Below are 21,668 nucleotides of genomic sequence, written 5' to 3'. Positions count from 1 at the left end.
TATAATAGGTTTCTCAAACATTCTCAAATAGTAGATGATCTGATGGTTTCCAATTTTACCATCTTACAAATAATGCTTATAAGTAAGTGTGAGCACCTTTATGTGTCAGTCTGTCTTTACTTCTATCAACTTGGGATAAGTTTCCAAACATAACAGAAATGCAGGTGAAAATGAAATAAGTATTTTAAGGCTCTTGACACTGTTCCCCTTTACTAGGAAGCTGCTGTACTGACTCCCCTTCCCGCAGGCAGGAGGCTTGAGTGTCTGTCCTCAGCATCTCCACCAGCACTGAACAAACTGTTACAAATTCGATGAGCAAAAATTCTTATCTCATTGCTATTAAAATATTCATATCTTTGATTATAAAGTGTATCAAATATTTTGTTATAGTATTAGTAATTCCTCTTTATAGCTTCTAAATTCATTTCTCTGCCTTATCTGTTAAGGTCTTTTTGATTCTTATTGATCTGTATGATCCCTTTATTTATTAAGAAAATTCTTTGCCTGTATTTCGAACTGATTTTTCCTTATCTTTTAATTTCATTTTTAATATTTTTTCATATTGAAGTTTTAATATGTAATTTTTTAAATAAGAAAGACCATTTTCACCCATCAGAAACTTTAAATCTTAAAAGCAAGCATGAATATTTAAGTAATTTTAAGTGTCATGAGCTCATATTAAATATAAAGTCAGTTTAGGAAACAGATTCTCTAAAACAGGTTAACAGAGAGCTCATAAATCCAATCATACAAAAACTCAGAAGTGTCACATATAAATAACTGAGGACTAACTGTAACCATGCTTACCTGAGAAAGGCAGGCAGTGATTCCAAAAAAAGTTTGACATGATTCTGGAGAAAAACCATTTACTCTGTTTGACAGTTATTAAGATTACAATGAAACAAGATCAGTGCAACCTATACTTCACTAACAGATATTACCCACCCCCTCTGTCCCCACTCAGTCCATTTAGGAAAGAGACAGACTTAAGACAGCCAAAGAAGAGTACAGGGCAGAACGGAATGCAAGAGAAGTGGCTGAGTGCTCTTCTGTAAAGTACATTTTGAAATCTAATCTGTCCACTTGTATCATAAATCAAATGGATAAAATATACTTAACAGAGGGAAGCCTTTTGACCTCTGATAGCTAGCTAACTATAAACACATGTATAAACACACACATACATATACACGTACATACACACATATGGCATAGCAGTTATTTTAAAAGCAAAATTAAAATGTCTTAAGTTTCTTTTAGAATGAAACATTGTGACTGCTTCTGTTGCACAGTAGGAAGAATCCTTCATAAAAGAGCTTGATTGAGCTCTAGCTTTATTATCTCTGCTAACTTTGTGAACTTAGGCAAGACAACTGTGACCTTCAATTTCCCTGTTTTTGAAATAAAAGTTGGAACGTCTAATTCCAAAGATGCTTCCTATTTCTAAAGCTGATCTTAAAAATTCATTCAAAATCACAAATGAGCACTTACTACACATCACACACTGGGAATTTAACAAGACACAAGGCAGTTATGATCTATATGTGCCTGTAATTCATAGTCTATTCAGGGCAAACAATGACTGTTTTTGAATAATTTAGAGTGTGTAGAATTCAAAATGGGTTAAAGTATCACTTCTCTTTCCCTATAGTAGAAAAATATACATATTGATATAGGTGAATCAAGAAAAAGATCAGCTTAAAAATTCTATTCCAATTTTGAAGTCTCCTATAGAGGTATACAGATGACTTATAAATACTTGAGACTTCCCTGACTATAAAAAACTCTGTAGACTGCAATCTGATGCCTTCAGCCCCATTATCCAAGACCTGTTTCCATCCTCTTCCTACGTTAGCTCATGGACTTTCTTCTTCCAAAGATTTGGGGAAACATTAACAAAGGCAAATCTCAGAGCACACTGACTACCACTAAGTCTCTGGGGCTCCCTTGTTTGTTCTTATGGATAGGCAAGTAAGAGCTCAAAGAAGATCTCAGCAGCCAGGCGCGGTGCCTCACCCCTGTAATCCCAGCACTTTGGGAGGCCGAGGTGGGCAGATCACGAGGTCTAGAGGTCGAGACTATTCTGGCCAACATGGTGAAACCCCGTCTCTGCTACTAATATAAAAATCAGCTGCGCATGGTGGCGCGCACCTGTCATCCCAGCTACTCAGAAGGCTGAGGCCAGGAGAATCTCTTGAACCCAGGAGACGGAGGTTGCGGTGAGCCGAAATCACACCACTGTACTACAGTCTGGGCAACAGAACAAGAATCCATCTCAAAAAAAAAAGAAAAAAGATCCCGGCTTCTTACAGAGTCTTGTGCGGAGAGTAAATGATCTAGCACAGCAAAATGAGCCTCTTAGCTCTATTCCCAATCTTTTTCACTTCTTATAAAAACAATAACGATATAAAAACAGGAGTTAATTTCCTTCAACTCTTTACGCTATGTACAAGAAATATTAGAACCTCTGAGGTGGAGTTGCTAAAGTTCTACACATCCTCCAAGGATGTTTTCTGTCTCTCTGTGGTTCTCTATAAATATTTCATTATAGTAAGTTTCCTTCCATCTGCATTGATTCAATGGGTAATAAGGGCATTCAAGAGCTGCCTGGCATAGCTGCAAAATAAAATAAGAGCACATGACACAGTATCTTGCCAGGTCTAAAATTTTAGCAACAGTATGGGTATCAGGTACTTGCAAAAGAAATAATTTCCACAAGTAGTTACACTTGGAATAACAGTCCAGTAAAGCATCATCCTTTTAGGATGAAAAAGGAGCCACCAGGCCTAGAGGAGTAAACAGCAAGGCTGTAGAATGCCTCATTTCTGACTCCTGACACAATGCCAGGGCAGGTGAACATCCAAGAAATGCTCCATGAGCGAAGAAGGCAAGCAAGGAAGCTCCCTGAGGGCAGAGATGCTCTTCTGCACCACTCTATTTTCAGTACTCAACCCACAGCACACGTGCACTGAATTAACACTCCTTCTACCCAATGCAATTAAAAGGATTAACAATGTATAAAACTAAAAATTTTCTTCTCATGTTTTCTTCCCCCATTTACTCTTCAAACAATTCATGATTTGATTCACATAGATTTAGAATTTTAGTAATATTCCTCATCTAGCTATCACCACAAAAGCTGAGGAGAACCAGAACTCCTGCCTCCAGCTCCAGCACAAAGCTACTTGTCACAGCTGAGCCCCCTTTCAACATGAGTAATGACAAGGATCAGGTACATAAAATTTGAAACAGGATGGAAAATAGGAATTTAAGATGCAGACAAAACAATCTGTCCTAACAAATGAATCCACTTTTCACTCCGTAACTATAATTTCTTTCAGTCCTAAACCCAGTTACCCTTTCTCTCCTCCCCACTCCGCAAAAAGGATACGGCAAAAGAGCTCCACACTGAACGGACAGAATCACCCAAGAAGGCTGAAAAAGAAAAGATTAAATCAAAAAGTATTCTCAATTTACAAGTGGCATGTTATTATTTTACTAGTGGTGTTCTTAGAAATTAAAAGGCTCTGTTGTTGTAACGTATTTTAAAACATCCAGATTACAAGTATGTATATTCAAACAGAAATATTATTGTCAAAGATTAGTTACTAATGCCCAAGATGAAAAACCTAATCATAGAATGAAGTACTACCATATTAAAAAAAAAAAAAAATATGTATAAACATTTAAGTTTCAGGTTTACACATTTATTACTGCTGACCCCATGACTAGAAGGACAGGGGAACTGCCACCCATCCTGCCCCACCACCGTCTCCACCTCGTCCAGAGCATAGACAGCCCCTCATCTGCTCCTTTTATGAATCCCAAATTCAATCAAGTCCAAACTCATGAGGTTTTTGTTCGTTTAATTTTTATAATTACACAAATCATTATCCTGATAGCTCTACTTCACGAAATTACTATCTAAAAATGTTGTAATGCCCCCATTACTACATTCTGGAAGGCAGCTCATTTCCAGAAACTTCAGTCAACTGAAATATACATATATACTCATTACCCACGCATCAATTCATTCATCAAATATTTATTGAGAATCTATTTTATGCAGAGATGGTACAAGGCGCTGGGGATATAAAAATGAAAAAGAGAAAAGCAGTCTTTGTTCTCCTGCAACTCATTTTCTAAGCTAATGATCTCCAAGCTATTTTTGTTATTTATGTACACCTTAAATAAATTTCAGACAATGAATTGCCGCCCTTATCATTTTTTAGATGACATCTACAATTTTTCAGCGTAACTTTAAATAAGCATATTTTCTATGAGAAGAGGAATATTAAACAATTTATGAAATAAAATAAAAGATTGGCAGCTATACCTGGGATAATTATTTCATGATGATTTGACATTTTACCAGAGGTTTTAACTAAGTTATTGGATTAGTTAAACGAAACCTGAAAGAAGGCGCTTAATCCTCATCCAACATATCTTCACATTTTTTGATAGTCCTAGAAAAATTCCAGTTAAATTTTAAAAAATGGGCCAGCATCAGGAATCTGTATCGGCCTTGACACTTCTGAACTCAGGACATCTTCACGTGGGCCAAGCTTTCCTCTCAACAGCGACTCCCAGAAACCCCTCTCTGCTCAAGCTCCCATGTTTGAGTGCTAAGGGAAGAGTCCCAAAAACCAGTCTTGCTAGTCCTCCTTTTGTCTGGTGAATTTTCAGAGCCTGGGGCAATGCACTATAAGATTAGGATGAGTGGTCTGATCATTCCTGCGTAAAGTGGGAGGGGGCCGCTGCAACCACAGGTATGTTCTCAGGCAGCTTTAGGAAAGGCCAGTCTGGAAATGTATCAAATTACAACCATCCATCCGCTCAGCACACATGCTGAAAATCTCCCCCCAGGGAGCTTGGGTAGGGTATTCCAGTTTAAAGACTGCTGGCTATCATAAAGTCTCATCCAAGCAGAATAGAATCACTCTGAGGCCCTACTTGAGATAAGTTTAGATAAAGTAATGAAAAGATAGGAAGTAGGCCACAGTATGAAGTAGAAATGGAGAACTATAAAAGCAAAGTAATAAAGAACTATTTATCCCAAAGGCAAAGAACAATATATAAAAATAAGCCTGACCAATCCCAGCACTTTGGGAGGCCAACGTGGACAGATCACCTGAGGTTAGAGGTTTGACACCAGCCTGGCCAACATGATGAAACCCCGTCTCTACTAAAAATGCACAAATTAGCCGGGCATGGTGGCACAGGCCTGTAGTCCCAGCTACTCAGGAGGCTGAGAGAGGAGAATCACTTGAACCGGGGAGGCAGAGGTTGCAGTGAGCCAAGAATGTGCCACTGCAGTTCAGCCTGGGAGATTCCAACTCAAAAAAAATTACATAAAATAAGCCCACTACAAGTCAGCAAAATTAACATTTCCAATGATGCCCGAAGGCCACTGAGAAAAATACCTCAATTAAAAAAATAATTTAAAAAGTTTTGGTGCCTAAAGAAGCAAGGCACCAAAGTTTTAAACATTTATAAAATTCAAATATGTAAATGATAGGTAAACTGTCACTGTGCATAAAAATGCCTTATTTTTAAAATGTATTGTCAAACTTTTTATCAAGGTAAAGGCCAAGGGATATGCCTTAGGGAACCAGGTCTCAGCCTTCAGTCAGCTGAATTCAGACTCAACCATTAGCAGCAGGATTCAAAATAAGACAGGCCCATAAGGTTCAAACTAAGAATATTAGGGTTTACTCAAACTATCTTAGAGTGAAGGCAAACTATTGGATCAGCTCCGAAATACTCTACCACCTTGTAATGTAACATAGTAGTCCCTGGACAATACAGGTGCTGCCACAAATTACAGGCAGGCTGGAATGCTACTGGGTACAGATGAAATGTGTCTGTCACTCATTTTAAAATACCATAGCCAGAGGGGGGAAAAGCTGGGTTCGAATACAGTAAACTACCTTGGCAAAATGATGATAATCCTAGGAGCTAACTGCTAAATTGTACAAGTAATGGTATTTTTACTTAGCCTTATTATATACTGACTTTCCCAGGAATGTGAATACTGTGTAAAATGAAGGAAGACTGCTTTGTTTAGCTCAGAACTTTACAGGAATTGATGACCATTCTGAAATGTCACCTCACAGCAGCGACCCCACTTGGGGGGTGTGAGATCAATCTGCAACTGCAGCAGCTACAGGCAGTGACTGCATATAGCAGCAGCCATGCCCAAATGTTTACACAATGAAATATATACTTATTATTTACTTCCCTTTTATTTTTCCTTCACATTTCAGTTTGGACAATTTATATATACGTATTTTAAAGGCTGGCTTACCTATCGATTCATTTCTAGATAATAAGAGGGGTGCTAACAAAGTATTTATTTCAAAAAGGGGGTTTGGGGCCAGGCAGGTTTAAGAACTACCTCAGACAGTTGGCCTGGCAACAATAACCCAGGCCCCAAGGATGTGTTAGTAAGATTGCCCTTTCACATAAAATCTGCATAAGGTATGCAAAGCCACTTTAATGAGACAATAGCTCCAGGCTATTGTCTGAGAGAAAGAAAGTTTGTAGGAAGGGGAAGGGACAGGGATACTGTCCCTACAATCAGGACAATGAAGCAAGTCAGGGATAAAAACATGGTCCAAAGAAGAGGGAGCCTCAGCTCAGGACCTCATCCCTGTGGTAAGTCACACAAAGGGGCTTTGGGTAAAGGAACCAGGAAACCTGCTGATAACTCAGTCTTCACAAAGGGGTCTGCATCCACAGTGGCTCTGAGCTGGCCATGCTGAAACAAGCCCACAAGTGTATGAACGTGACTGTTACCACCACAAATTCAGAGTCATTCTGGCTTCTACAGCAGTCTCGAGAGTCTGGTTTATAAACAGCTTCTCTTGAGATAGAGCCACTTTCACATTTATTTTCAAAATTCGAGTTTGTGGCTAGGCGTGGTGGCTCACACCTGTAATCCCAGCACTTTGGGAGGTCGAGGTGGGCAGATCACTTGGGGTCAAGAGTTCAAGACCAGCCTGGCCAACATGGTGAAACCCCGTCTTTAATAAAAATACAAAAATTAGCTGGGTGTGGTGGCGTACGCCAGTAATCCCAGCAATCCCAGCTAATTAGCAGGCTGAAACCCGAGAATAGCTTTAACCTGAGAATAGCTTTAACCTGGTAGGTGGTTGTTGCAGTGAGCAAAGATCATACCACTGCACTCCAGACTAGGACAACAAAGTGAGATTTCATCTGAAAAAAAAAAAAAAAAAAAAAAAGAAAGAAAGAAAAGAAAAGAAATTCAAGTTTGTAAGCCTACAAGGCAGTTTCCAAACCTGGGTACTGGGGTACTGGGCAGATCACCACTTCCCAGAAGCCAGGTGGCTTCTCTAGCCCTGCAATTTGACTTAATGGCAATCTTTCTATTTTTTTTTACCCTATTTCTTTTTTTTTAAGAGCTGGTGTCTCACTGTGTTGCCCAGACTGGAGTCCTATAGCTGTTCACAGGTGTGATCACAGTGCATGGCAGCCTTAAACTGCTGGTCTCAAGCAATCCTTCCACCTCAGCCTGCCAAGCAGCTGGGACTCTAGGTGAGTGCCACTGCACCAGGCTGGCAGTCTTTCTTAATTCCTAACACTGTTATTATTAAACCATAGTAACTTTCATACTGATTTCTTTTTAAGGCAAAGCATTTAATAACATGAAGAGGGAATAAAATGGTAGTGGTATAGAACTATTTTAAAACAAATACTTAGTAGAGAAGATCTGAACTAAAATGGAAGCATCAGAATTACAACATTTAACACATTTTTAAAATATACGTTTCAACAGAAGTCAACTAACTTATTAGCCCTAACAGAGTAGTACAGCAGGTAAACAACATCTGAACAATTCTCCCACCAGCTGAATCCCCTATTTTCTGTAATAAATTACCCATCGGTCAAGTTGGACACAGTCCAGTCGACTACTGGGTGGACAATGTGACTAAAGGTCACTGTGACCCTTGTCAGAAAGGAGTTCAGCAACACAGTTAACGGGTGACTCCCTTCAGCTAACTGAAAATCAGCACCACTTGCCACAGTGGGGATGGAAAGTAACTCAGTCCTAAATGTCACCTCCTGACAGGCCTTAGCCCGCTTTTTGAATCAAATACACTCTAACGATAATTCAAACATCCATGTGATTGAAGGCATCAGATCTGTTTGCCATGACAGATTGCCTTGGCTTAGAAAACTTCCAGGCAGTGGTAATGTGGTGAGTTCTACAGCAGGCACAAAGGATGACCTAGAATTACTTATGACATACCGAAACCGCTGCTCTACCTTGGTTTAGTGGAAAGGGCCTGAAAGTAAGTAAGTTACTGAGATGTTAAAGATGTCAACAGTTATCTGGCAACTTTCCACATAAAACGAGACTTTAGGTCTGGGCACAGTGGCTCATGCCTGTAATCCCAGCACTTTGGGAGGACAAGATCGGATCACTTGAGATCAGGAGTTCAAGATGAGCCTGGTCAACATGGCAAAGCCCTGTCTCTACTAAAAATACAAAAATTAGCCGGGCATGTTGGCAGGTGCCTGTAAGTCCAGCTACTCAGGAGGCCGAGGCATGAGAATTGCTTGACCCCCAAAAGCGGCGGTTGCAGTGAGCCGAGATCACACTACTGCACTCCAGCCTGGGCAAAAAAAAGTAAAAAAATAAAAAATAAAACAGAACTTTAGCAAAGACCCTGAAAAGAGCTATACTGAAACTTCAATGTAGTGCTTGCATGGTACATGAGGAAAAGAAAGAAAACCAATTGTATTTACTACTGACCTTTACAACAGGTAAATCAAAGACTTCCCGAGCTTCCCCAACCTCCGGATTGTCCCCATCCTCTGAGATTATGTGTGAGGCTAGTGCGTTGTAGGAAACTTCCTTCGCTTTTCCAGCTTTCAGAAGCTGAATAACCTAAAAAGCAAGAAAACCCACACAAGTTAAAATGGACAGTGCTGTACTGCACTCTTGATTTATATAAATAATTATTGGACATAATGGAAATTTTTAATAAAATACATTGTATTTCCCACATAAAAACTAACAGCCTTTTACTCTGAATATATGCCAATGAAACTTCTGGGGACAATAAAAGGCAGCAAATCTTGATTCACTGACCAAGTAATGGAGGCTATTGTGAGTCAAGTACTGGACATGGTGTGTCCTCAAGACAGATGAGCTGGACAGACCAGGACACAGCACAGTCACTGCCATGGCTGGGCCACGCACATGGCACTCCTGGGCTTCCAACTTAAAGGGTGGGCACGGGGAGTTTCACCACAATTAAGGAAAGATTCTGAAAGAGGAGATAATGAGCAGAAGCCTTGTGAACGTCTGGGTGTCAGGCAAAACCCCATACACCGAGGAGGGGGCAGTGTTGAAGGCACCGAACAGGTGAATACACACCAGGCCATAAATGGGCTTTCTAACACCCTATGCAAAAAAGTCTGCTTCATTCTTGGGTATCTGCAAGGACACTGAAGGATTTCACACAGGAAAAGTAGCACAGATTTCACAGCAAGATGACTGCGTGAGAAGAAAGGATTGGGTTGGCTGGCTGGGTTTGGTTGGCTGGGTGACTAAAGAGGCCCGTTAAGAAACAAGTGCAATTACCCAGGTCAAAGAGGCATCCACTAAAGGATGGCACGAGGGGCAGAAGGCAGGAAGATGAAAACGAGCTGGCAAGCCTTGGTGTCTAGATGAGGTACAAGCACAACGGCAAAGTCCAGACTGAAACGGTGCGGGAATAAGAGGGCCGCTCACTAAGGAGGATACTAGAAGGGCGGCGGGTGGGGGAGGCAAGAACGTGTTTTAGTGCGGGCACACTGCTCTGCAGGGGCCATGTGTAATATCCAGCAACAGGCATCCAGTTGCAGCTAGGAAAAGAAGTGGATCTCACCTAACAAAAAGTCATCAGATATTACATAGACAGGAGCCAAAGCCACGAGCATGAAGGTGATCCCACTGCAGAGTGGGAGGGGAGCTAGAGAGTGGACACCACAAATGATACTTCAGGGCCAGGTGGGGAAGTACATATTACAGGAGAGGAGCATCCACGGAAGCCAAGGAAGCGAGGGTGAGGAACAGTTGAGTCAAGTACTTCAGAGGAGGTGGCTAGTGTCTAAGCTGACAACGTATACCAAGTGTGAAAGTGATATGGTGCCCAAAAAGCTGAAGTGACCCACAAGAGCAACGCTCTTCCAGGTCCCTTCTCTGCAGCAGAGAGCTTTCTTCTTTCACTTATTAAACTTTTGTTCTGCCAAGGGTGGTGGCTCACACCTGTAATCCCAGCACTTTGGGAGGCTGAAACAGGCGGATCACTTGAGGTCAGGAGTTCGAGACCCACCTGGCCAACATGGTGAAACCCCGTCTCTACTAAAATACAAAAATTAGCCAGGCGTGGCGGTGGGTGCCTCTAATCACAGCTACTCCAGAGGCTGAGGCAGGAGAATCGCCTGTACCCAGGAGACGGAGATTGCACTGAGCTGAGATGGTGCCACTGCACTGCAGCCTGGGCGACAGAGCCAGACTAAATCTCAAAAAACAAAAACTTTTGTTCCAACCTCAAAATAATAATAATAAAATAAAGTGACCCTCAAGCTAGGCAACCTTTTCACAATACTATACCAACCACTAACAGATATGAACTAGGGCAGAGGCTCAATATTTAATAAGTGAAAAACAACGACTGCTGGCCACGGGCCACTTTACCTTTACTCCTTCCCTTAACCTCTAAGCATCTTTAGCTTCACGCATCCATTCGACTTGTCTGCAGAAGGGGCACCCCTCCTTTTCCTATCCTCCAGTCTTTCTGATCCTACCGCCTTCTTCATGAGTCCTGATATTCCAGTCTCTCCCTGTCCACAGCTATGCTCCCTCCACCTGTAAACGGTGAAGTCTCCCACATCCTCCCATGTGCTTGTGATGCAACACGGATCCCTCCCAGCCCTCTATTCCTCGGGCACCTTCTGTTTCCTTCTCAGGGCAAATTTTCTGAAAGAGTCTAACCTTTCTGTTCACAGTTTCCATTCACTCTTCAGCTCCCTGCAAACCAGTTCCTTCCACCGACACTCTACCAAAAATACTTATTCAGTTTTCACAGACTTTAGGATGCCAAAACCAAGCGCTTCTTTCAATCTCCACACTACTGAATATCTTACTAGATTTATCTCATGTCATTCTGTTCCACATATAGTGATCATCCTGATGTATTCCAAATGCACGAATGCCTTCATTCCTCAGCACACACGTTCCACGTGAAAATATTCCTTCATGTTCCCAACTTCTGCTTATCTCAAAAGCCAACTGAAATGACATGTACTTAGTGACATTTCAGTGGTGTCTGCTCTGCACGCCAGTGGAGAAAACTGCTACCCCTTGTACTGTGATGTGTCCAAGTGTGTTCCCTCCCCGAACAATGAGGGATGCTCAAGGGCATGTACCATGTCCTCTTCACCTTTATGTTATACCTTCCACCCAGTCCATGCCTGCCTCATACTAGATGGTCAACATGTGAACTTATAATCCACAGTCAAAAGAGTCAGAGAATCAGATGTCCAGGCTCTAAACTTTTCAGAAAATACACTCTTTCAGATGAAAGTGGTTTGCCAAGGACATTTTTAAGCACTTAAATTTAATTCATAGTTGAGTAAATATGATTCCAGTTCAACTTGTTCCAGGTTTTAAGTAAAATTTGGTTCAAGTGCCTTGTAAGAGCCAAAGTCCTAAAATCAAACAGGAAGGGTAGGAAGAAGGGGACAGAGAAAAACGGTGGATAGCAAAAAAAAAAAAAAAAAAAAAAAAGTGTGAGGGGAACAGGGAATTATCATCAATGCTGGAAAAAGCTAACACTGTTATAGCACTGTTGCACTCATTTTGATCACTCCGTGTTCAGCAACCGTTTTACTCTTTAAATGAAAAGCAAGCAGTTTCTCTCTTTTTTGGGGGTAAGATAGATTCTCGCTCTTGTCGCCTAGGCTGGAGAGCAATGGTGCAATCTCCGCTCACTGCAACATTGGGCTCCCGGGTTCCAGCAATTCTCCTGCCTCAGTCTCCCGAGTAGCTACAACTACAGGCGCTGGCCACCACATCTGGCTAATTTTTGTATTTTTAGTAGAAATGGGTTTTTACCATGTTAGCCGGGCCGGGCTAGTCTCGAACTCTTGACCTCAGGTGATCTACCTATCTCAGCTTCCCAAAGTGCTGGGATTACAAGCGTCGAGCAACCACGCCAAGCCTAAGGTCACAGTGCAAAAAGGATCCAAGAAAGTTGTCACTAAGATACAAAGACGAACCTCAAGAAGGCCAAGACCAATCAGTCTTCTACACCATCCAAGTTCATTTGCTAAATATTAGTCTCCGACCTTCCAGGCCTAACTCTGATCACTCGGCATCACCATCCTGCAAGGTGGGCGCCACTGATGTCACACCCAAGGCAACATAAAAAAAAAAAACTGTACAGTTAAACTTTTACGAAGGAAATATTTTGAAGATTAACCTGAAGAGGTCCAACCAAGATGCATTCCTATCACGGACTGATAACTGTGTGACATCAAACAGATGTATTATTGTAGGAATATGAAGGAAAACCCACAATATTCTTTGGCATGAGCCCAAACTACACAAAATTAAATGTGTAACGTGATGGTGTTACCAGAGTACCGTAAAATTAATCATCCAACTGGGAAAATCAAGGAAGACGAATGCCAGCCCCCACGTGCAAGGACACAGGCTGGAGGGGAGCGCTCCTCAGCCTCGCACAGAACCGCAACTGCCCGGGAGACGGAGGCGGCCACGCCGGGGCAAGAACACGGCCCCCGCCGGCCAAGCGAGCCCGGGAGCCGCGCGCGAGCTGTCCGGGCCGGGGATCCCGCAACCTCTCGTTCGTCCTCGGAGCCGCGACGCCAGGCGCTGGGCAGGGGAGATGCGACCCCGCGCCAGTCACGCTCAAGAAAGGAGCAGAGAGCAAGGGGGCCCGCTGGGTGGGGGGCGACAACCTCAGGGCCCCAGGCCCGGGGCTCGGGGCGCGCACCAGGGGCCGAGGCACAGAGCCCCCGCCGCCCGGGCGCCCTCCGCTCCCGCCCTCCCCCGGGCCCCGGCCTCCCGCGCCCACCCGGCGGCCGCCCCTGCCCTCGGCGCAGTCAGGCCGGCGGCCTCGGCGGACCCGACGCTCTGCGCCCGGCGCGCGCCCGCGGCGGGAGCGGAGACGGGGACGGGGACGGACGGGGACGCGGACGCGGGGGGAAGCCGCGGCGGGCGCGGGCGCGGTACCTGCGGGTCGATGTCGCCCACCGCGTAATACTTGACCTCCCTGAACATCTCCTCAGGAACTTTGGGCGACTGGTCCGACATGATCGCGGCGGCCCGGGAGGCTCCGCGGCGGCTCCCGGCCCCGCCCACCCCCCGCCCCCGGCCCCCAAGGTGTCCGGCGCCCCCGCTCGCCCCGCCAACGGCCCTGCCCGCGCGGGCCGGGCCCGGTCCTGCGAATCGGGGTCCGCTCCCCCGCCCTCCGCGCCCCCGCCCGCGCCCGCGCCGAGCGCCCGAAGCGCGGGAGCCGCGCGCGCCCTGCGGGACGCACCATCCCGCCCCGGCCGCCGAGGGGGAGCGCCGAGGAGCCGCCCTGCCGCCGGTGACGGCTCGCGCCTGTGCCGCCGCCCACGGCCCCCGGGGAGCTGACAGCCTTGGGCTAGCTTCGAACCTCGCGGTTCCGTGGCCACCGGTCTGCAATGAGGGGGCTCTTGGGACGAGGGGAAACCCGCGCCCCCCTCGGCGGGGCCGAAGTGAGCCGGTCCCGGGAAGGAGGGGAGCAGGCAGGCCCCTCCCGTCACCACACGCGGCTGCTCCAGAGCGGCGCATGCGCGCGGCGAAGGGGCGGGGCTTCGGGACCGGGCGCGGGAGTCCGAGCGGGAGCTGGAGCGGGAGCTGGAGCGGGATCCGGGGTCCGGGCTGCGGCCTCCTCGGGCTCATTGCCCCGGGGCAGAGTGGGGTTGGGCGTTGCAGGCTGTTCGCGGTGGCCGAGAGCGCGGCCGGACCTGGAGTACTGCTTCGGCGCCCGTGCGGGGACGCGCTGGGGGGACGCCCGGCCCCGCCACTGCCTGAGGCCCCGCTGTCCTGAAGGGCCGGGCCTCGTCCCTGGCGTCGCGTCCTGTCCGCGCTGGAGGAGAGTCCCAGACGGCCCAGCCCGCGGTGCGCCTCCAGCCCCAGGAAACCCCGCTCGGCAGGCGAATACTACACAGCGGCGACTCTAGTGCTCCTGCTTTTGTTTACGCCTCGCCTCCCTTCCGACAAAATTCCCCAAACACGGCAGAGTGGCCTCGGGGTCACCTGCCCGAGACACCTGCGCGACCGAAGGTTGGGAGAAGAAATGAGGCCTTGATGACGAACGCCGCCGTTCACGACGTTTATTTCCAATCTCACGACAAACCGGAGACCAGAAACTCCCGGGTGATTATCGGAATATTACCTGGTCCTAAAACTGGAGCATTGGTTGTTAACTTAATCTGAACCAGGCCCGCGGTGCCTTCCCCACAGACCAGAAGTCACTACTGCCCAGCAGAAAACCATTTTTAAGTAAATGTTAGTGACAATTTAAAAAAGAGAAGGGGCCGGGCGCGGTGGCTGACACCTGTAATCCTAGCACTTTGGGAGGCCCAGGCGGGCGGATCACGAGGCCAGGAGATCGAGACCAGGCTGGGCAACACGGTGAAACCCTGTCTCTACTAAATATAGCCTGGCGTGGTGGCGGGCGCCTGTAATCCCAGCTACTCCGGAGGCTGAGGCAGGAGAAATGCTTGAACCCGGAAGGGGGAAGTTGCAGTGAGCGGAGATGGCGGCACTGCACTCCAACTTGGGCGACAGCTAGACTCCGACTCAAAAACAAAAAAGAGAAGGCTTTCAAATTTCCTCTGTGCTACGCTAATGTAGCAGATTAGATCACTTTCCAGGCTTTAAGTTGGCCTTTGTTCTACCATTTTTTTAACGTGTGATAAAAGTTGTGTTGGTTCATTCATCAACATACAATCTGTTGTTAATAGATTGGTGAATACAGTTTTGTCTTTAAATTTGTGTGTATGTCATGAGTGGTGTTGTACAGGCAGAAAGTAAACCACACATTTAAATATACTTAATGATTTGTCATTCCAATGTTTGCTGTTTTTTTGTTTTTTTTTTAGTCTTTCATTTGTCTCTTGAACAATCTGAAATTCTAAAGCTCAAAAATTTACAAATTTAGATTGATCATTCCTAATCTGAAACCTAAAATGCTCTAAAATTCGAAATTTTTTGAGTGCTGATGTGACCCCACAAATGGAAAATTTCACATGTGCCCTCCTGTCACACTGGTTCACAGTCAAATCACAATCAAGCCAGGTGTGGTGGGCACCTGTAGTGCCAGCTCCTCGAGAGGTTGAGGCAAGAGGATTGCTTAAGCCCAAGAGTTTGAGTCCAGCCTGGGCAATATAGCGAGACCCTTTCTAAAAAACGAAACAGTGAAAACATTTTTTTAAGAAATGCCATCAAAACTTTGTTTCATGCACAAAATTATTTAAAATATATAACCTTACCTTCAGGCTATGTGGGTAAGGTAAAGTGTATGTGAAACAAATGAATTTTCCATCTAGATTTGAGTCCCATCCCCAAGATATCTTACTACGTATATGCAAATATTACAAATCAAAAATATCTGAAATGCTTTTGTCCCTAGCATTTCAGATAAAGGCTACTCAACCTGTAATTAAAAACACTGAGTGCTTGCCTGAAGGAAAAACCAAGAATGTATCATCCATCCTTAAATTTGTATGACATCTTTTGTGATCAGGAAACCTTCTATTACCTAAGAATATATTTGATATATTCTGGTATATATTTTCATTATGATGTTTTATGTTCTATGTTGGGAACATATCAGTATAATAAATACTGTAGGTCCAAATACAGATCATGCCTTTTTATTGACCTGTGTGAGAAAACTTATCATTTCTGTGTGAGAGAACTTATTTATCCTTTTGGTTTCTCTTTTGTCTTTTGTTTTTTGAGACAGAGTCTCACTCTGTCACCCATGGAATACAATGGCGTGGTCTTGCCCACTGTAACCTCCACCTCCCAGGATCAAGCGATTCTCCTGCCTCAGCCTCCCGAGTAGCTGGGACTACAGGTGCGTGCCAGCACACCCAGCTAATTTTTGTATTTTTAGTAGTGATGGAGTTTCACTGTGTTGGCCAGTCTGGTCTCGAACTCCTGACTCATGATCTGCCAACCTCGTTCATGATCCGCCTGCCTCAGCCTTCCAAAGTGCTGGGGTTGAAGGTGTGAGCCATGGTGCCTTGTTGTCCTTTTGTTTTTCTTGGTTAAACACAAACTAAGTAGGTGATTTTATGTTAAAAGGCCTGAAGTGGACTTCAACTAGGTATTTTATTTTGTGAATTAAGAAAGCAATTCATAACGTTCAAAAGAACAAGCTTACCGTACTTCAGGTTCTGATAGTTAATAAGGCAAATTGTGGGATTAAGAAATCTGCTATTTAAGGCCTGAACAGTTGCTTACGCCTATAATCCCAGCACTTTGGGAGGCCGAGGTGGGCAGATCACCTGAGATCAGGAGTTCAAGACCAGCCTGGCCAACATGATGAAACTAAAAATGCAAGTCTCTACTAAAAATGCAAAAATTAGCTGGGCATGGTGGCATATGCCTGTAATCCCAGCTACTTGGGAAACTGAGGCAGGAGCATCGCTTGAACCCGGGAGGCAGAGGTTGCAGTGAGTCAAGATCACACCACTGCACTCCAGCTTGAGTGGCAGAGTGAAACTGCATCTCTAAATAAATAAATAAATAAATCTCTTTAAAACCCCATCAACCTGTCAGAATTTGTAAAATACCACATGAACTGTTCGAAGTGTCCACCCAAGTGGATCTTACAGCAGCAGCACCCGGAAGGGCTGGAGGCAGTGTCACACAAAATATACCTCAGAAAGTCTCAAATACTACTGCTTGACCAATAATGAAAAAATGAAAATGTTTAAATTAATGTCATGTGGATAAAGGATGTTCTGAGGAAGTCTAAGAATCTAGCACCCTGACATCATGAAGAATAACCCATCTAGCAGAGGACATAAAGATGGCAAGTCAATGTTTAAAGACAAGTGGTAAACTCCTGGAAATTATCTTCCCCAAAATGGCCATTTTGCTTATGGAGCAAAATATGTTGACACTGCTGTATCTTATTCACAGTTAAATAAAATTCTTATTACTGGTTTTGTGACACATAAAGGATGATCCATTTGTAGGATAAAAACTCTCAGTTTATTAAACAGAAGCTTTGTATTTGCTTTCTATAATTTGATGCATATACCTCTTCCAGATATGACACTGAGCATTATTATTTTTAGACTTCCCCCAAGTAAATTCAAAGCATGTTCATTTTGTTGATAATCAGACTTTGGAGAATTAAACAGCCTGCTTACTGCCAATACTAGCTCAGTAAATATGGTAATATGTTTCTCATTTTCTATTTTGCTAAATTAGATAAACTGAGCCTAGGAAAAATATGTGAGAAATTTTTTTTAAAAAAAGTAGAGTTGGGGATATTTAACTCAAATTGAACCTACCGGTGGAAACGATAGGCAGTTATTTAGATTATTTCCAAGGGGCTTTTTAAAAATGTATTTCTGTATTGTATACAGCAGTCTCAGTCTCGATCTCTCCTGTTCAGTTCAACTAGCTGTACATCTCTTAAATTAGATATTATTAATGTTTAGTAAACCTTTAGTTCGGGCTTATAGACAACATTTAACTTTCTCATGAAAGGGTCAGAATACTTAAGTTGCAGGCACAAACAGGTTATGGTTTAATCGCAGGAGAACCTGAACTCAAAATTTGAGCATTGCTTCTCTGTAGGAAAGATTCCATCAGTGAACCTACACGGCACAGTTGGCACCAGTGTCATGTAGCTATTCCACGTTGGAAAACTAGAAGTCACGAGTTACGGAAAAGTGTAAATTACCCCAAAGCCTATACCCAGAAGCAACCACTATTGAAATCCTTCTACACATTGTCCCATATAAATATTTTTTCCCTAAAAGAAATTATACACCATACTCTGCCACTTAAAAAAAAATCAAGACTGCCTTTCCATGTCAGTAAGTAATCATCTATATCATTTAATGGACACATAATCCTCCCCTGTTTGAATGTACAATATTTAATTCTATATTGTTGCACGTTTGTTGTTTCCAATTTAGCAATTACAGTACTCCAATGAAACAATCATCTCAAAATACGAATGCATGTGTAATGTATTGTAATGTTCCATCCTTTAAGGTCAGAAACGATGTCCCAGACCTGTCTCCCATCACACTGAGAACAGGGCAGTAGCAGGATCAGTGATTCTCAACCATGGGCAATTTAGCCCGCTGTGGCACATGTGACAATGTCTGGAGACATTTTTGGTGGTCCCAGCTAGGGGGTAGGGGATGCCACTGGCATCTAGTGGTAGAGGTTAGGAAGCTGCTCAACGTCATGCAATGCACAGGACTGTCCTCCATGACAAAGAACCTGTGCAAAATGTCAGTAGTGCCACTGCTGAGAAACCTGGGTTAAGATCATGCTGTAATTACATTTCAGTGAACTAAGACTTTGAAAGTTTCAGCCGGCCCCAGTGGCCCACGCCTGTAATCCCAGCACTTCGGGAGGCCGAGGCAGGTGGAACCCTTGAGGTCAGGAGTTCGAGACCAGCCTGGCCAACATGGTGAAACATCGTCTCTACTAAAAATAAAGAAATTAGCCAGACATGGTGGCATGTGCCTGTAATCCAGCTACTTGGAAGGCTGAGGCATGAGAACAGTTTGAACCAGTGAGGCAGAGATTGCATTGAGCCAAGATCACACCACTGCACTCCAGCCTGGGTGACAGATCTAGACTCCATCTCAAAAACAAACAAAAAAAATTTGCATATAACTCCTTCAGACATCTTTCTTCCAAATGGGACCTGGCTTCTGTCATCATGTGGCTTTGCCAACTAAACAGATGGGGACAAAGCATATAGAGTATCATGCTGCAGGTTCTACAGCTGGGCTAGCAAGAGTGGCATACATACCTCCAGCCATTTCCACTGGCCAGAACCTCGTCAACGTCTCCTGACACCTCCGAAAGCTGCATGGGAGACTGCTAGGTGATGTGGTCTTCTTATGTGACCAGGAAAAGAAAATGGCATTGATGGTATCTTGCCAATTTTTGCCATTTTTGGTTTTCAAAAGAATTCTTATACAAATTAAGATTAGAGAGTGTAACATAATATGAAACAAAATTCTCAAAGATAATTTAAAAAAAAAAACAAAACTATCTACTCAGTAGATATTTGTTGAATTTCGGATTACTGGCTTTATACATAGAAGATTAAGCTTATTCTTTTTCCAGCCTGGCCAGCATGGTAAAACCCCATCTCTACTGAAAATACAAAAAAAATGAGCCAGGCATGGTGGTGCACACCTGCAATCCCAGCTACCTGGGAAGCTGAGGCACAAGGATCGCTTGAACCTGGGAGGCAGAGATTGTAGTGAGCTGAGATCATGCCACCACACTCCAGCCTGGGCAACAGAGTGAGAGTCTGTCTCTAAATAAATAAATAGCATTCTCCTTAAAAAGCAAACACAAGGTGCTTCTCCGGGGCCTGTGAGGGGGTGTTGCCTATCTTCCACTTGTCCTACCCCCCATGTCAGATCTGTAGTCCATGATGCCCCACCTTTTTCTCTGCCCCTGGGAGCTGACCTGAGCAGATTATATAAGTAGAATCCCTTGCACATTGGCTTCTAGTTCAATTTGGTCAATGGGGAATCTCAGCAGAAAGCTGGGAAGTGAGCAGGGGAGGAGAGAGGATAGGGTGTTGATTTCCCAGGTTCCTCATCAGCTTGCCTTGAGCTGGCAGAGGAGCCCATTCTACACAAGTCTCTCCTTCCAGGTTCTGGGAATCTTTCCTGCCCCTCATCCCGTGGACCTGGGGGTGGTGAAGACTCACCTGCTTCTCCCCGCAGGCCCCTTCACTCTCCAAACCTTTGTAAGCAGTCCCTTGATAAACCTTCTCAGATGGTCCTAATTTGAGCGTGTTGCTCCCAGTGGTGACCCTGCTGTAATGGACAGGAAAACATTATAGGGACAATGAGCAATTCTTAAAACAGTGTGTCTGCTCTCAAAAAACTAACAAATACTTGCATGCACAAGCCGAACACTAGTGGAATTCTGTAGAAATGCAGCAGAGATTTAGAAACGAGGTCCCTGTGTGCCGGAATACCTGGGGAAAACCTCTTGGATGGAGTGGGTGTGAAGGGAACAGCTGCTGAAGGGAGAGGAGAAACCACTGAAAAGAGGTCAGAACACTGATTTTGCCAGATAATGGGTGAACATTTTGGATATTAAATAACTGATGATTTAAGATAGAAATGGGGAATAACAAAAAATAACATTCTGTGTCTAGCACATGAAGATCTTGGGACCTCGCCAGAGGAGGTTGTTACATTTGAGACTTAGCATAATTCTGTGGCTATGATAACAGAAAAGAAAATTGCTTACCAGCTATTTAAATTTAAGTACTTCATGGCAAGTTAGGCATGGGATTGACTGTTTACTCATGTTGTGGGTAAACAGACATATTGAATCTTAACTGAGATTTTAACCCTTGGTACCTGAGAGCGTGACCTTATTTGGAAATGGGGTCTTTGCCCACATAATGAAGATGAGGTCCTATCAGATGAGGATGGGACCTAAATCCAGTCACTGGTGTTCATATAAGAAGAAGAAAATTTGAACACAGACACCCAGGAGAGTGCCAAGTGGTGACCGCGACAAGGGCTGGAGTGACGCGTCTAAAAGCCGAGGAACACCAAAGTTGCCGCAGACACCAGAAGCTGGAATAGGGCGGGAAGGACCCTCCCCTAATGCCTTCAGAGGAAGCATGGCCCCACCATCATGTTGATCTTGGACTGCTGGCCTCCAGAACGGAGAGAATGAATGTCTTTGTTTAAGTTGTCCAGTGTGTGGCACTTTGTGACAGTATCCCTGGCAAACCAACATTCAACACATCTGAAGGGTAGTCAAGACGAAGCTAGAAATTAAGAGGTCTGACCACCCTTGGAATTGATTTAAGCCAAACAGTGTACTACATGTGCCCTGCTAAAAATTATAATAACAAGAATTGTTACAGCCTGAGAGTGACCCTAGGATTTATAACTGACTTTGAGTGCCCAAGAACTGTGTGATGAGTCTATTAAGATAAAATTATTTCAATTCCTTGCTTTAGTTTCTTTACCTGTCTTCTCTTTTTTCCTATTAACATACACACATCCAGTGGTCATTTGAAGCCTGGGTGGGTCTATTGGTAAGCTTTGACTACTAGGTTATGCTGTGGAAATTAACTCCCAAAGTTCAGTGGCTTAAACAAAGCTCAATTCTCACTCATGTGTTGGGCAGGCATGGTTCTGCTGCTCTTCTCTCTGGAACCTCTGCAGAAGGCCCTGGCAGTTCTGTGACCAAGGGGAAAGCAGAATGGCAGAACAGTGCAATAGTTAATACAACTTCTCTTTGGAATTCACACACATTCCATTTGAAAGGCAGTCTTGTTGCCACGCCTGATGTCAACGTGGAAGTGAATCTGTCCCTCCCACAGGGAGGCACCGCCAGTCAT

At 44.3% G+C, this 21,668-nt stretch overlaps 1 protein-coding gene across 8 annotated transcripts in view; it reads right to left on the bottom strand.

The window, feature by feature from the left end:
• PAXIP1 (PAX interacting protein 1) overlaps nt 1-13,790 on the bottom strand; it is a 58,527-nt gene extending 44,737 nt beyond the window's left edge. For 2 of the 8 annotated variants that reach the window (XM_032244923.1, XM_032244927.1), the window contains exons 1-4: nt 13,271-13,392; nt 8,780-8,914; nt 3,392-3,435; nt 808-871 (exon numbers count right to left, since the gene is read on the bottom strand). In XM_032244923.1, coding sequence (XP_032100814.1) covers nt 808-866 — 59 coding nt within the window. In that variant the 5' untranslated portion in view covers nt 867-871; nt 3,392-3,435; nt 8,780-8,914; nt 13,271-13,392. Of the gene's footprint in view, nt 1-807; nt 872-3,391; nt 3,436-8,779; nt 8,915-12,294; nt 12,791-13,270; nt 13,542-13,697 lie in introns of those variants that run through there. The other 6 variants (XM_032244924.1, XM_032244928.1, XM_032244922.1 and 3 more) reach the window with 6 other exon arrangements.
• Between the last annotated feature and the right edge of the window lie 7,878 nt (nt 13,791-21,668).

The sequence above is a fragment of the Sapajus apella genome, unplaced genomic scaffold, assembly GCF_009761245.1.
Source record: "Sapajus apella isolate SASKATOON/1434 unplaced genomic scaffold, GSC_monkey_1.0 scaffold56, whole genome shotgun sequence".
NCBI lineage: Eukaryota > Metazoa > Chordata > Mammalia > Primates > Cebidae > Sapajus > Sapajus apella.
Note: the sequence above shows the minus strand (reverse complement) of the source record. Positions and strands in the feature narration are given on the sequence as shown.